Genomic DNA, 16,601 nt, shown 5'->3' with positions numbered 1-16,601 from the left:
GCTCATCATTCATATTTCTCATACAAGGCTCCATTGAAAGAGTTGCTTTTGAGACAAAAAAGTTTCCAACAGTCTTCCTTTAATCATTTCAGTCATTAAATGTACCTGAACATCTGTTTGGATGATTTAACTGCCTTATTTCTCTGGTACTGTCTGAACCTTCCTGACTCAGGGCTGAAGTAACAGCTACTGCATATATTTAAGACCAGCAGAATACAAGTTCATACAACACTGGGGATTTTCCTGTGTGAACTACAGAGCGATTCCAATAGAGGTGTGACACACAATGAAGTCATCTTACTCTGGCTATAGTCAAACCAGATGCTACCAAACTGAGTAAGATTTTGAAACACTGTGTCACCTACTCTAACCCAGTGACTTTTTTTTGGACATCCTAAAAAAAGATGTCTGGATAATAAACAATACCAACTTGTAGGTAACCACTTTTTTCATTCTTTTTTGTAGGTTTTTTTTTTCTGGGGGTGTTAAGGACCAGTTGCATCCATTTTAATAATTAAAGACAGACTTCTGGGTTTTGTATGATATATCTCTTGTATGTGAAATATTAAATATTATTCTAAATGTTTAAATAATCTAGTAATCAAAATATTTTGAGAAAGCCATGACTGAAAGCACAATTTATGACCAAATTTAAATGACCACTTAAAGTTAAATAAGTTAAGTTAAATATCTGATCAGAGCCTCACAGCTAGCAGGAGTCCATGTTAAGCACAGCTTAAAAATATCCCTGTAGAAACAGTACAGTAACACATCTCATTACCACCATAATGTATTGTGCCTCATGTCAAGTAAAAGTCATTAGACACAGAACAAGTAAGTATTGTTTCATTTTATGAGATGTTGAATGAAGTCCTAGTTCCAAGGAAAAGTACAACTACTAACCCCACACATAACCTTTAATAGCTTTACCTATAAATTACCCTATGGGTAATTCCAGTGTTTTAAATGTGACAGATTTGAACTCATATTAGCTATTAAATATGTGTATTGTCATTAAACATTTTAAGTACAACTTAGACAAGGCTTGAAAGTTCATGTAGTTTTTACACAGCATTTGAATGGGATGTGGATGTGATATCAAACTTTTTTGGGAGACTATACACATCATCTACAAACTGCAAATGTTAAAGACCATAATAGAAAGCATTATATGTATAAAAAAAAACCTTAAATGACCACAAGTACACATTTGAAACAATTTCTTTTGTGAACCAGTAAGTGATGTGATTTTCTCTGTAATTCACCTAGAGAATAAATACAGTGAAATCTAAACATGTTAAAAGTATTTATTTATTTTTTTTGCCTGTGATCAAAACTTTATGATGTTAAATTTGGTATTTGCATTTAATTGACCCAGTCATTTGTAGTAAGGTAGCACAGGATGGGGTAGCACAGTGATTTTAGCCTGTAAAATAAGCTTCAAATGATAGATGTTAGAATACTGATACAAACCATAGAATGTAGAAATTAAACTGCCAGCACTACACATTTCAGATATTTGGCATCAGCAATCATATTACTGTAATTTATTTTTGATTGTGGGTAGTAAGTAGGACTAATGATGTTGGAAAAGGCTAACATGAGCTATGCATGATTGGTTTAGCTAACCAGTACCAATGTGGGGAAACAAAGACATATTGTGCTCTGGACTAAAGCCAATAAACTATTAGCTTTTAATTAGTTTATGTTTGTCTCTGTTGCAACTACACTGGAAACTCTGATTAGGTTCTTTCTTCTGTTCTTGTTATTACTACTTAGTTTGCATCAGGTTGCATCTCAGATGATCTCAGTGCATTATTGAAATACTCATTGGACCACAGGCAGCTCCAGTTGTAGCCCCTGGCGAAACCTCAGCAGATTATAAAACCATCTAATTATAAAGCCTACACATCAGTTCAGTTCCCTTGATTTATACAATATGTGCACATACTAGACTACAATATCATGTCAGAGCTGGATTCCCATAACCCCACCTCATGAGAATGGTTGGTCTAGCCGTTCAAATAGATGCGTTTATTCATGTTACTGGTCTCGTGTAATATCAGTAAAAGTATAACGAGAGAGTGAGAGGCTGCTGAGTGCGCGCGACTGTTCCCTCCCCAAACCTGGCGCGTGTCTGCCATCTCCACGCAGTCGACACACACTTTAACGCCAAACGCAACAAAATGAAACCTGGAAAATATGAAATATGCAAACATAGATGAGTTTCGTCATTTTTATTTTTTTTTGCATCATTTCTACTTCTCGTAACCGACAGTGTAACCGCAGGAGTGACGTGTGACCTTTAGCCGTTAGTGGGCGTTCAGGGGTTCAGTAAGTTTCTCGTGCAGTGGGAGCTGATCACAGAACAGTGTGGATCTCTCTTTCTCTGTGTATGTGAGGCGCAACGGACAGCACGGCTGTTCTTCCCCTTTCCTGCGCCAGTGTTACGCACAGATTCCCACTAATGCGCGCTGACTGGAAAGGTTATTCACGTGGAAAAGCTTTTCCATCGACGGACACATCACAACTGGACACAGCGTGACTCTGAAGCCTTTAATGACTCCGATTTGCACACCTGTGAAGGTAAGATAACAGCTCGTGTAAGTTAAATACTCAACATAAGAAGCAACAATCCCTGGGTTCTAACGTCACACTTTTACCTTAAACATTTTGACTAAGTTAAAGCTTTTTAAATATGTCGTGTTAGGGCTGAGTGCTTGATAAAATGGATCTATAACTCTGTACTGGACTGAACCGACTCTCACTCTCTGGATCAAAATCCTATGAATCGACTCTCCAGTCAATGTGATACAACCGTTTACTAAAATAATGGTGAAAACGATGCATAAGAACAATAGAAGGTTTCTGTCAGCAACTTTAAGACAATAACCTCTGCTCTTCACTCACTGATCTGTATGTGTGCAGTACATCAGTAGCAGGCAGTACATAGTAACTTTACTACAATAACCTACTAAACAGTATGTCAAGTTATAAAGTAGCTTGTTGTAACTGATATCCTTTAACTGTTTGTCACTCTTTAACTGTTGCAACCAAAAAAAAAAGCTCATGAGATACTAGATTTATAGACCATCTTTTATGTTTCGCCAAACATTTATTTGCATACATTTCCAAACACATTCCCATCCCTCTTATCTATTAGCCTAGTTTGTAGCTTAGACTGACTGAAACATTTCTCTTGACCAACTGACTTTGTTTTTTTAGCATCTACAATCTGGTCTGTTCAGTGCTCCGAAATAAAAAGAAAATGGCACACTCTTTATTCAGACATTTACGTGATTTTGGAATAAATTGCTTTATTAACTGTCAAGCCAGGGACGAGAGACATCAAAGTCACTTTGGTTTTAGTGCTCAATTGCTTTCACATGCCAGGAATTGGCCCTGGTTTGTACCAGCACAAAGGCATTAATCATAATTACAAACCTGAAAACACAATAGAACTTTATGCATTGTTATTTACATTATTTTCTGCATATGTTCTGCAAATGCAGATGCCAAATGCTGAATCTTTAACCCCTGACATACACTGAGCATACCAGGCACCACAGAGATGAAGAATTCTGATCACATATGGATTGGTTTATTAAAATTGATTTTTTTTTTGTCAAAAGAAATGCTTGCTCCATATGCACCTGTGTTAAAACTTAGCAACACACAGTGTGGATTGTCTGCCAAATGCTGTCTCTTGGAAAAGCACCCAACTTCTGGTTATTTTCTGTGTAAACATACTGTGGACCTGTTGGATACATATATGTAGAATTTGGCAAAACATGACAGTCACGGATTCTGGCTATGCACTTCTGCTAATATCCCTGTCATAGCAAAACATGGAAATATTTCCCCTGAAAGAAATTCCTGTCTTTTCCCAGCTACTTGTTTATCTTGAATGTTGTGCATCACAGGGAAAATATATTTTGTAGATAGCAACCCTGGGAGTCTTCAGGAGAAATGATGAAGTTTCACCAACTGGAGTCACAGAAAGGAATGGGAATGTGAAAAGTGAACTAAAAGATGTTAAGTTTATGTTTAGGGCCTTGAATGGGAAAGTTACACGTTTACTTTGAAAGCACTCATCCTTCACACCTCTGCTGTAGAGAGACTTTGACAAGTAGCTTGAGCCTTGCATTTTTCTCTTTTCAGGAAAGCAACGCCCATCCTCATGAGCATGTAAATGGAATAACCTGAATCTTCATTTCCTTTTTTTTTCTTTCTTCTAAACCTCAACAAGAAGAATGATGATGATCTTCCCAGTTCTCTGCACAGTATCCCATAACATGACTGCAGATTATATACATCTGTAGTGCATCCTGTGCTGTTTGTGTCAGGAGGATGATATTTTATTACCACTCTGGCAGTTTTCTAATCCAAGTCTCTTCTCAAGTGGCATTTGTAAAACTTTGCCAAGAAGTGGAACAGGCTTAGGCTTTTGAAGACCTATTTTCAAACAAAATCCAAAAAGTATCTTCAAATATTGCAATAAAACAGTTGCAGCCCATTTGTTATTCTTAATGTTCTTTTAGTATAATAGTCCCACTCTTTATGATCATCCTGACCATAGGTTTTGTCTGCAGACATCTAGCAGTGCATTGTATCTTGAACCAGAGTAACAGTGTTAAAAGGCAAGGTTGATATATAGATATGGTTGATGGCCATGTGAGTGTTGTGATAGAGACAGTTTAACACATCCGTAACAGGCAGCTTCTCATTTTCTTCTGCTTTAACCCATCTTCTTCAAACCAAAATACATAGTTTTACACTCATCTCTCTTTTGTGGCAGCATTTCCAGCTCAGGGATATATTGGCTGCCCATGGAGGAGATAGAAGTTGGATTTAGTTGAAAAGGGGAGTAAGTCTGGAAGAAAGCAGTGGCGCTACAGCTGCATCTACAATTCTGAACGCTAGGTGGTTCATGAAGGCTGTCCGGTGCCAGCTGATGTAGAAAAAACACTATCTGCCTCTTTAAACTGTTAGTGTCTTCTATGAATCTTCCAGCCCACCTCCCTGTTCGGACTTATCAGACCTCTGGATGGATAGCTCTGTCTCAGAAATCTGACTTCTTTTCAGCACATCTCCATGTGTCTTCCTCTTGCATAAATCATTATCTTCTTTATAGTCTATTCCTTTTTAATTATCACCCATGGCTTACTTTTTTACAGACGTGCATTTTTCAGGCGCCACTCACAAATTCTTTTTTTTTTTTTTTAAATATAGATGCCAATTAAATTCCACCCACCCATGATTAAGTTATGAGAGTGATAACTAATCTGTCACCTTTGATTTGATATACAGACACTTAGGACTTTACTTACTCCATTATGGCATGGCTTACCAGCTATAATTATTCACATGCAGATACACAAAGGGATTTTCCCTTGTAAGAGATACTCAAGCTGACAGCATTTACTTACCAGACTTTTTTTTTTTCTGTTTTTTTTTTACAATCTCATTCTTTACTACAGCCGATGACACTTTTATAGTGCCTTGGAAATGTCTGGATGTTGCAGCTCTCCCGGTCAAACACCTTCCCCTAACTGGATGCTTTCTAGGGTAACAACTACACTTATGTGAAATTATGATGCCTCACAGACAGCCGGAACGAGTCAGGTACAGATTTTTGGCCTGAGCTGCTTATCATTATGTCATTAGGAGACTTCTCTCTGCCATGTCTCGGGCTGCTTGCAGGAATGCCTCAGTCTTATAATCCATAACTATAACCAATTGTGTTATTTCCTCAGTAGGTGCTTTTGCGTGTATTTTCACATGCAACTGATTACTAACCCACACAGCTGCTGTGCTCCTTGAGAGAGTTGCCAAGTGTGGTCCAATCTTTCACAACTTCAGAATGTCTGATTTCGAGCATGCCAAGTGCATGAAATATGTACACAGTATTAGTTCGTGGAAATGTTTTGTACACATAATTCACATCACATATTGGTCGGAGTAGATTATGCAGAGAAGATAATTGAACCAGAAATCTTAGATAGGTAGATGGATGTGCCATCTCCTAATACAATTGTACAGCTCACATCTGTTGTAAGTTAGATTAAGTATTTACAAGACCAAATAGTATCCGTTTAAGATATTTAGGCTATTAATGTTGAAGGCAGCACAGTTACGATACCACTTGTTGCTTGTAACACAACAAGCTTTAGAGAATGTTTTTTATGCACTGTTTGAACATGGATGACAATCAAACAAATATACTAGTTCCTCTTCACACTGGTATTTGACAACCAAATATGCAATGGTTTGTCTACCCTTTACTGCCCTGTTTGCTGCCTAAGTATGGGCATCTGCTTCAACCAAACATTTCTCATTGTTGCTGCCCAGGCTACAAGAGAGGGCCTTTGTTTCTGGTATGAATGAGGAGGAGACTGAAGAGTTCCATGCCACGGGCCGATGAATAGTAGCACAGGGGGGGTCGTGTCAACTGGGAAATGTGAAGGTCAGCTAGAAAAGAAACAATGACGTCTCCTCTTTGTCTCAACGTGGACAATGCCACAGGCAGGCTGGTGCTGATGTCTCTCCTCTGCAGTGTCTTCACTGTTTATTTTTGTGTTTAGGTACATTGGGTGGCCTTCCTTAGTGAGCAGGTCAATTACTGAACATCAAAGTATAACCTTGTGCTTTCACACACAGTCACACAAATAAATACAATGCCCACAGTGTGGCTCTATTGTTTGTAGGAATGCTAGTGTGTTAGTGCTGGCCACAAAGCATTTGGTATCTTTTGTACAGTTTTCTGGCCACAAGTTTCAGAACCTTGAAGTCTGCAGTCTGATTGGTTCTTTGTACTTTTGTGTATATGCACTTTTGTCTTTCAGTTTCCAGGAAAAGAAACTTTTGAACACTGTGGCCCAATGAACAACAATGAGCTGTGGTATGTTCTGAAGTGGTCATTACTATTGCCCAACTGCCCCTGAAGGGTACACTCTTATTAGTGAGTATTACTAATAATATAAGTAGTGGGCATTTGTAAACTCAAAAATCTCAGCTGTAGACAGTGTTTGGTTGCCACAAAATCACTAACAAGTAAACAAGAATAAGCAGCTCAATATCCATATCCAATATCCATAATAATATGGATGTTACAGAATAGGAATACATTTACTTTTGTATGGGTGCGTGTGATACGTTTGTATCTAGCGCTTGCAGGACAAAAAACACTATGTTTATTAACATTCATTCATTCATTCATTCATTCATTCATTCATTAATCTTTAGTAACTACATGACATGGCTAGTATAAATTAGGTTGCAAGTTTGTTTATTTCTTGAGTTAAGGCCAATTATGAGCTTGAGTGAAGTAGCTGAGTGAACTACCTACCATTCTGGAGGTATCGTGTTAAGGTTTATATCTGATTAATAAGAAACAAACAAAAACTTTCAGGTTTACACCTCACCTACTTCACTTTTAAATACAGATATTTGGAGCATATAGCATATACAGGTACAGATTTTATTGTAATTGCATTAATACCTGACATAAAACATAACACATGCTGTTTTATTCAGTTTAGTTATATTTTATATTCGAATATGGAACGCTTTGCTCTTTGCTCTGACACGCCTTTATAGGTAAACTTGATGGCAATTGCAGAGTCCATTGGCTGTGCCTTCTCGAGGATGCCTGTTTTAGACGGCCCTAAATAGTAATTGCTTTTCATCACGTCATTATGAAACAGCTCTACAAGTGACCGCTGTGGCCAGACCCCCTGTTGAAGTCTCTCCATTGGATTTCATCACTTGAGAATGGACAATGGAAAGTTCACAGCACTCTGCCTGATAAAGTTATTAAGTTAAACATTATTTAACTTTAAGAATTAAATAATGTTGTTTGAACCAGTTAATGGTGAAAAGAAAGTATCTTTCTGAAGGGCTATGAGAAAAGGTCCGCCATGTCAATCATGCTGGCTCTTTCTGTTCTTGGCCACATTTATTAACAAAACATACCAGAATTTCTAGCGAATGCTGGAGACCTGGCTTGTGAAACTAGTAAATGTGGGAAATGCTTTCACAAGCACTCAGTTCCCAGTGTAAAACTTAAATGCTGATAATGACTAACATGAGCAATATGGTTTATGTTTTTTTTAACCAAAATCTATGATGGAGGATGTTTGAATCGTTTGCATTATACTCTAATGACATCACTATTATACGACTGAAAATGTGCTATGTAGGCGAGACATACTGCCTACTCATGATTTGTGACATGTCTACACATGGTTCTGCTAAGAGACAGCTGAGACACACCATATTAGGTTGTAATGCATGAACTTAGTCATTTCTAAGTAATACAACTCAAGCCCTGATCGCTCTCACACATAAGGCTTTTAAACCTGGACTTCTTTAGTGTCTAAACAATTATTCACACAAAGAAAAAAACTACCTTCCTCAGAGACACATGCACATACACACAGCTGTCCAGCTGTGCTGCCATATGTCAGCAGAAGTGTGTATCTTTCTGTCTGTTACTGTCAGGGGCAGGGTTTGGAGAGCATGCAGATGCATCTGAAAGCATGCCATGAGGGGCCGGGTGTTACATGTGAAATTATAGGGTGTAAAAATATTCCTGTCATACATTTTTCATCCTGACAGCATTTTGCCTGAGGAGCATGTTAGACCGCTCTGAGCAAGCACTTTGACACGTAGCTCTACATTAAGAGGCACAGAGTAGTGTGTAAGCGTCACTCTAACATCTGGGTCAGTTAACCAGATGTTAGCCCATTTCTACTTGGCCTTAAAATACCCACAGCTCCCAGAGGAGGCACTTACCCTCTATTAGAACTTTTACAATGGTAAAGGGGGAAAAACAGAGTTACTTCGTGCTGCAACTCTGTTTCTGGAATTCAATAAACAAGCTCTGGAGCCTAAATAGAATACATGGGGTCTAACCGCGGAGCCTTGTAGTGCTCTGAGGCCTTAATTCTCACAGTTACAGGAAGTGAGATGCCTTTTAATTAAGCAACACTGGAAACAAGGTTCTAAAAGACCCAGTTCACTGTCCTGAAAAACACACGAAAGGACAAAACAGGGTATTGTTCCAAAGTCATTTGGAAATTGCAATGTTTGCTAAAGTTTTAAACAGCAAAAATATGAATGCAAGGAGCAGGGCCTCAAAAGCAGGAGTTATACAGCCACTAGCACAGACTCTCTTGGGTATATGGACCGTGAGATTATACACACCTCTTTAATGACATACATAAATCATCGACCAGGAAAAGAGAGTGTTAATTCTTTGGTTATAAAGCAAAAAGCCAGCGAGACGGGCAAACCTCTGACCTTGTTTGAATTATGGAGATCTGCTCGAAAGCTCTATTTATGTAACATTGTGAAGTTGGACCCCCTGCTGGGACAAAGGGTAAGAAGGGAGTGAAGGCCAAGTGCAGGTGTCACATGAGAGACAGTATAGGTATCACCATAAATAAACAGATTTCTTCGACAGAGCGACAGAGCCCCGTCGACTTTGTTATTTCCTTTCACTATAATGCCAGTTCCTGTTGAACTTACAGTAAAATGCTCATCACATTGCAAGAGCAAGACAAGAGCACATTCTTGTGTCCACGCCAACTGTTACATATGTTCGGCTTTCTCCTCTTCTGAAGCAGATAGAAGTTCAGAAAGGCAAAGTAATTCTCTGCAATTCTCTCCCACCCCCTGTGTCCCAAACAACTTCTATTGGATTTCAGCTCTTTAATTGCTTTGGCTCAGAACGTAGGTATTTTTCCCCCAGTGATTTTTTTTTTTTTTTGTGTCAAAAGCCTTCCTCTTTGAGTGAAAGAAACGGAAAGCATTGCACTACTGATAAAGAGGGCGGGTTTGCCTTTTGCGTTTCTCAGTTTATAGTGAAAGAGGGAAGTATAACACAAAGAAAAGCATATTCTAAGCTAATCAGTTAAAACTGCTATGTTCATTTCTGTGTATCAGTACGGGTGAGTTTGTCAGGTTTGATTACAAAAACACACTGGAACAAAGAGCAATTGTAAACAACACAATCCAATATTTCAGTTGGCCTTTGTGGTAAGAAATACCTGTCAGTTCTGTACCACTTCTAAGCATTCATTTCGAATATGTTTTTGACATGCAGCACACTGGGGTCTTTTCAACAGTTTCAGTGGTCAGAAGCAGAAGCATTCATTTACTGACTGGAAGAATTGCTTTCAGCTTTAAATGCTGTATAAAAAGCATGCATAACTAGTCTTATTTGGTTTCAATGTGTCGCATTTTGAAATAACTTGTGTTTTGCAGGTTTATACTTCCTGTTCCATATTCACACCATGCCTGAGGGGGCGGGTCACGACAGCCAGAAGAAGCTGAGTAACCAAGGTCTGTAGCAACAAGATTCGACTGTCAATTTCATCTGAAATTATTAGCTAATTTGACATTGTGCTTATTGTTTTGAAGCTTTAAAGTAAAACTACACCTTCAGTAATAGTGGGTTGTGTTTTCCTGATCTCCATCATGGTTATAACGTAAAATAAAACAAAACAAAACAAAAAAAAACATCTGATGTCCTGGATATGCTTCATGGTCTCTTGGAGGACTTTGGACCCAACATTGAAAACCACTACTTCATAGATGAAAGTTACATACAGGAATATGATAAGAAAGCTCACAACTGAACAGAATGTATCAGATAAAAATGAATTATTTTTCAGTGGAAAAAACACCCAAAAATGTGAATGTGCATGAGAAGAAACAACCCTGAACTGCTAGAAGATTGACTTGAGGATGTCCATATTTTTAGATTGGAGCCTCCTCCTAGATTACAAATACATTTGGCTTATATAATTAAATATTCTGGCAATTACCATTGTTTAGGACTGCTCATTTCCTTTTGATGCATGGACAAGGCTCTGACTGAAGGTTCAAAGGAAGCACATTTTTCACACTTTGCATCACAGGAGATATAGTTGTGCTTGTATAACATTGTTTTATTTTATATAACCAACAGAAAGTCCAACATTTAGTTTTTCTTCATTTACTGGAAAGTACCCATTCATCGTGTGTGTTCTGCAGTGGTGGTTTAGAAAATATAGTAACAAGACACCAGTTTATTCCAAGCTGACAGCAACATGACTATTTGCTAAGTTATCCACAAATATTATTGTTGCACATTGAATAACACTGGCTGCTTCACATTACTTATTGGTAAGGTTTCAATTGTTCAGGTTGTTGTTAGAACTTCTGACTGGAGATGTGCATCAAACACTTTTAGAGTAAAGTACACAATCACAGGTTTTGACCACATCCTCACAGGCAGGTGCACAGTGCCTCATTTCTGCATCTTTGCAAAATCTGAACGAAGGAAGTAGCAGAAAACATTTCATGTCAGAAAACGGGGCTCAATATAAAGTTAATCTTGATTGTGAGTCCTTATAGATATACTGTAAGCTATTACTTACTGCATTATTCATGCTAATAGAAATAGTAGTAAATAAATTAATAAAATGTAGATGCAAACTTTAGGGAAGTACGAAAAATGCTTAAATGCCTGCCTTCTAACTTGAAGTAGAAAAAACATATTGAGGTGCAGAAAGCATGACAATGTCTGGTGTCACTGACCACAGAAATTTGTATTAAATACATTTATCAGCATTTAAGGAAATGCAACATGCTGTAGAGTTGTTTTTCCGATTCTGCAAGACAACATGCAAATGTGTTAGACAGGAAGAAATGGGTGTGGATGTGACACATAAGTCTCTAGCTGTCAGTGATCTCAGTTTAACGGTTTTTCCTGGGCAGGGGCTTTTATACAGACAGTTAACTGACATGAGGGCAAGATTTCACTACCGGACAAGGAAATTGTAATTTAAGAATGAGGCTAGTCTACCCTGGATTAGTGCTTTACTTCCTGGGCTTAACAAGTTTACTGGACTTAAAAAGGTTTTGAATGATTATTGTAAATCTAGATAGCTAATCAATTGTGATGATCATCGTTAGTCTTCTCTGTATATAATCTGTGGCTCTGCACATCAAGTATCAGGTAGGTTTTTTGTTTCATTGTCAGAGTTCTCAGTAAAATTGCTCTAAAATCCCAGAATCTAGGCCAAATCAGTTTTTTAATGCCCATCACTGAAGTGGTTAGATTTGAGATGACTGGTGTAATTGTGAAAGACGTTTTTATAAATTATGGTCATGCTTCAAAAATGATTTTATGCTTGGTTAGAACTGTCTTAAAAGTAGCTATGTAGTCACATTTAATGAAAGCAGTAGAAGTTATAAAAACAGCAGGTCACATGGGCATAATAAATCTTGAAGGCCAATTTAATATATATTTTCTTGTTGCAGTGTTCTGAACAAAGCTATAGGCAAGAATATCTATAGTGCAGGAATGCTTGGAAGCTGCCCAATTTCAAAAATTTATATGAAAATTTTACAGCAAATTTGTGCCCTGGTTGATGACATCCAGTTTCCATATTATTAAATATAATTATAAAGCATAAATCTCTCTCTCTCTCTCTCTCTCTCTCTCTCTCTCTCTCTCTCTCTTTGCCTTCTTTTTATTAAAGCTAAGATAAATTCCTAAAGAGCCACATCAAATCCTTTGCCTGCAAGACTAAATAATGGTTTAGTTTGTGTGTGTTTCTGTTCCAGATGATGCATCCGCTTTACATTATCACACGTCATGCACTTGTCAAATAGAATTTATGTTAAGCTTTGAAACAGTTTGGCCCTGCATTCTTTTTTCACTCAGTATAAAAAATCTTGGAACTGGCTTACTGGTGTACTCATTTGACCTTGATGTGACCATCAGATGAAGTGACCAGTCTAGCTAGCAGTGATCTATGCTTAGCAGTGGAAGGCATTACTCACTTTTTTGCCTTATTTTCTCCCATTTGTTGTTAATCTCTCCACATTTATTCATTTCAAACTGCTGCCATATTGTTATTCATTTTGGAAAACAGCCAGAAAAAGATAAATCCTGGATTTCTGGCTTTTTATTTGGAAGATTAAATCATATTCGGACAAAGGATATAGCCAAAGTGCTTTCAAAACATGGGACCAGGGAAGTCTTTGCAAGAGGTTTTAGATGACTGGTAGATGGCCTGGCCGTCAAGCAATAACGATTTCTCACTGTGGGGTAACAGGAAATGGAGAACTGTACAGCTCAGTTGGCTTCTGTTCCATAATCGGGCCACCATTGTAGAGGCCATGGCTGTGCATTCTCCTTATAAACAATACCCATCGTTTGTTCTACAGTGGCATGTTTTTCTCTCTGATTGCCAGACTGTGTTATCTTTTATAAATTGACTACAGGATTCATTCTGTTTGAGTAAATCAAAGTCATGTGAGTCATGCGTTTACATGTTTGGCCATTCAAGATATTGAGGGCAGGAGGTTGTGATTACTGCTTCCTGATTACTGCTTCCACTATTGCTCAGTCACGTTTCCAAGAACAAGTAGGTTTTAGCAAAAGTGTTTGTAAAGTGTTGAAAAAACTACACGCTAAGCACTTTTACGAGGACCAAGGAAAAAGAGAAAGTACTAGTAGCTAGCAGTCTGACTCAAGTTTCTTTCACTCTTTTTTTGTGTCTCATATTCTGTGTATTCATTTTTCTCCTCAACTCTGTGCGTGTGTAGCTGCTAAGCGGCCTTCCTCTGTGTCTTCTCTGAGTGGTATCGTGAGCCGGATGGCCTCGTCTGGTGGCACCTCTCGTGGGAGCTGCACCTCCGTCAACACTGTCTGTTCTGACAGTGACCGGGGAGCGAGTCTTAGCTCGTCTACCTCCTCCGCCTCACTGCAAGATGGCCACTCATCCTCGTCCTCATCTTCACTGCCCTGTGGAGCTGTTCCAGCCTACCCATCACTGCCCCAGCGCAATGGCTCTGACATCAGCCTGGACCTCATGCCGCTGTCAGGCTCAGCCTCCTCCTCATCCACAACCATGCCGAAACTTTCACGCTTGCAGCGGGTGTTGCTGGAGATCGTTGAGACGGAGCAGGCCTATGTGAGGGATCTAAAAAGCATAGTAGAGGTATGAGTTCTAATTCACACTATTATCACAGACACTATTTACTTTCATCATAAAGTAAAGTAAGCGCATCATAACTATGAGGCATATGTAATCATTCAGACAAAACCAGACGCTCTCAGTCGATCTGTTTATCTTCTTAAACCCTTTCATTTTTCAAGTCGTACATGCCTGAGGCATTCCTTTAACTTAATGAGTTAAAGGAATCCAGACTAATACAAAAGGCCTTTATCTTTACATTAATGCTATCATATTTTCTTCAGATGTAATATGAACTGGTTGTGTAGGAGATAGAAGAGAAAAGCTGGACTTTTCGCAGTGCCAGCAGCTATTTCCTCGTGACCACCTTCAGATGCCACAGCACTATTTATCACACTCTCAGGTGGAGTGGTATAGACCATGGCAGTGGATAAAAGCAACAGTAAATTTAATCTGCACATCAAAGAACATTGCAGTGTTTCCCATTTGGGTCAGTCAGTTAAGGACAGTGAAGAAGTTGTTGTTCATACTGTAGCTTGCTCACGCACACACACAAACACCAAACTGATGGTGATGAATTGTACAACAGACTCTTTTGTAGAAACTTTCAGCACAGTGGTCATACAGTACATGAAGTTCAGTCGCTGACCTTGGGAGAAGGTTGAACAGGCTTTTACCAAGAGTGGTGAAAGCACTGTTCTAAAAAAATTCTTTGAGGTAGGGGTAATACTTAGTGTTACATTCATGTATAGGTGCATAACATGGCTTCTATTTGCATATTTCCTTTATTTGGCCATAAATGTGCACATTTGCAAAAACATTGACACATGCATGTGGAGCAATATGAGCATAACAGCATGAGCACCATGTCATTTGAGATGTCACTTCTAATTTCTCATTGAGTTTGAGAGAAATGTTGTTGCTAGCGTATGGGTGAGATGAAATATATCATCTTTGTGCAGCCGTTACTGTTTCCACCATTTTCTCCTGCTACACTTTACCTTATCTCTGGTCATCACTGCACAGCTCAGAACTGCTCAGACCTGCCTCTTATGGACAGAGATTTAAAATTTTCTAATATACAAAAAGTATGCAGGCATTTTGCTAAAATGTACTTAGCACACATGAACTGGAACCCCTTGTCTTAGAGTTATGTCTGTCTCACTATGGCATTAATGTCTACAGTGTGCATTCAGTCTAAGAAAGAAATGGTTCCTTAAGAGGGTTCCTAAAGGAGTTGGATTGGGAAACCTCCCTGATTAGGAAAAACACTTTTCCTCCAAAGAGACAAAGCAAAGGAGCCTTTATAGTTTAAGATTGATCTTTTTATACTTTTCTTGTAGTTTGTGTCAAACACAAAGTGAGAAAAATTCCCCAGTTTGCAGAATGTGTCAATAGACCTAATCACTTATGGGGGTTTTGAAGTTTAAAAATAAGTGATAAAAAGAGAAGTTACACAAGTGTGGCCTCTTCAGTGAAGTAGACCATACATTATTTGCTGAAAGAGTTGTCTAGTGGAGGAGCGCTGCAATTTTATCAGTCTGCAGCCTCAAAATGGGGTGTGATTGTAAGATGATGTCAGAGTGCTTACTCTGGGATTTGCACATATCACGTCTCAAGCTCTGGCTGAGCTTCCCTTAGCAAGAGTTGTCTGGTTTTAATAGAAAGTAACTGAGCAACGATGTCTAACTTGCTTGAAAGAAAGGGCAACATTTCCTGCCCTCATATGTGTATTGTGATTCATACATAGACTTTTTATTTGTTTGTGATTCCTTTAGAATTTATCTGCACGAGTGTATATGTTTGATTTAAAGGACTTTTGGGGTAAAAGCCTAAGTGAAGCCCCCTTTTTCCTTTTTCTAGGACAGGAAACAGGGGGGGGGGTCTTGGCTGTATCCCCCTTTCTGGAGCACAAGCAAAGGGGCCCACTCACTAGAGAGGGACACATTTCTCCAATCTCTGACCTACTTTCTTAGACAAAGGAGAATATGTGCCGCTTCTGTAACTCTCAGCTTATACTATGTCTCCATCCTGCTCTGACTCTCATTCCTTTGTCTGTGTTTTAAAGAAAACATCCTTCTGCAGTTTCTTTACCTCATTCCTTATTCTGTCACTCTGTGGTTTACTCTCCTAATCTGATACTCAGGTTTCGATCTCCTGTTTTACACTTTTCCCTATCCCACTGTCATATCCCTTCACTCATTACCCCCTTCATCCCCTTCTCCCCCTCAAGCTCCTAGGCAGCACAGCATCTGGGGAGTTTTCTCCAGATTGTGACAGACTGTAAATCAGCATAATAACGGTGGCCCATACCGGCATTTGCCTTTAAGAGTTGATGAATGTGTCAGACTCCTCATTTTCCACCCTTTTCTGACCTACCACATCCTGTTTCCCTTCCCAGACACCCTAGTGGCTCTGGAAGCAAACAAAGGGCAAGTAAGAGCTCCTAGTTTTCACACTGTAGGAATGTAGCAGATTATAAAGACAGAGAGAGGAGGGGGACCAGTGTGCTTTGCTCTGCCACTATGTCTTGCATGCCTCATAATGTTTGTTTGTTTAGAGCTATTTATTTTACCAGACCAGTCTGGGGCACTTTGGTACTTTCTTTAGTGTTTTGCCTGCTGG

At 38.8% G+C, this 16,601-nt stretch overlaps 1 protein-coding gene across 4 annotated transcripts in view; it reads left to right on the top strand.

Moving 5' to 3' along the window:
- The first annotated feature begins 2,349 nt into the window (after positions 1–2,349).
- The window catches only part of plekhg2 (pleckstrin homology domain containing, family G (with RhoGef domain) member 2), a 39,669-nt gene continuing 25,417 nt past the window's right edge, over positions 2,350–16,601 (top strand). The window contains exons 1-3 of one of the 4 annotated variants that reach the window (XM_060888979.1): positions 2,350–2,586; positions 10,270–10,347; positions 13,606–14,000. In XM_060888979.1, the coding sequence (XP_060744962.1) occupies positions 10,299–10,347; positions 13,606–14,000 (444 nt within the window). In that variant the 5' untranslated portion in view covers positions 2,350–2,586; positions 10,270–10,298. Of the gene's footprint in view, positions 2,587–10,269; positions 10,348–11,730; positions 12,008–13,605; positions 14,001–16,260; positions 16,409–16,601 lie in introns of those variants that run through there. The other 3 variants (XM_060888981.1, XM_060888980.1, XM_060888982.1) reach the window with 3 other exon arrangements.

The sequence above is a fragment of the Tachysurus vachellii genome, chromosome 15 (genome assembly GCF_030014155.1).
Source record: "Tachysurus vachellii isolate PV-2020 chromosome 15, HZAU_Pvac_v1, whole genome shotgun sequence".
Taxonomy (NCBI): Eukaryota; Metazoa; Chordata; class Actinopteri; order Siluriformes; family Bagridae; genus Tachysurus; species Tachysurus vachellii.
This window is presented reverse-complemented; position numbering and strand designations above follow the sequence as displayed.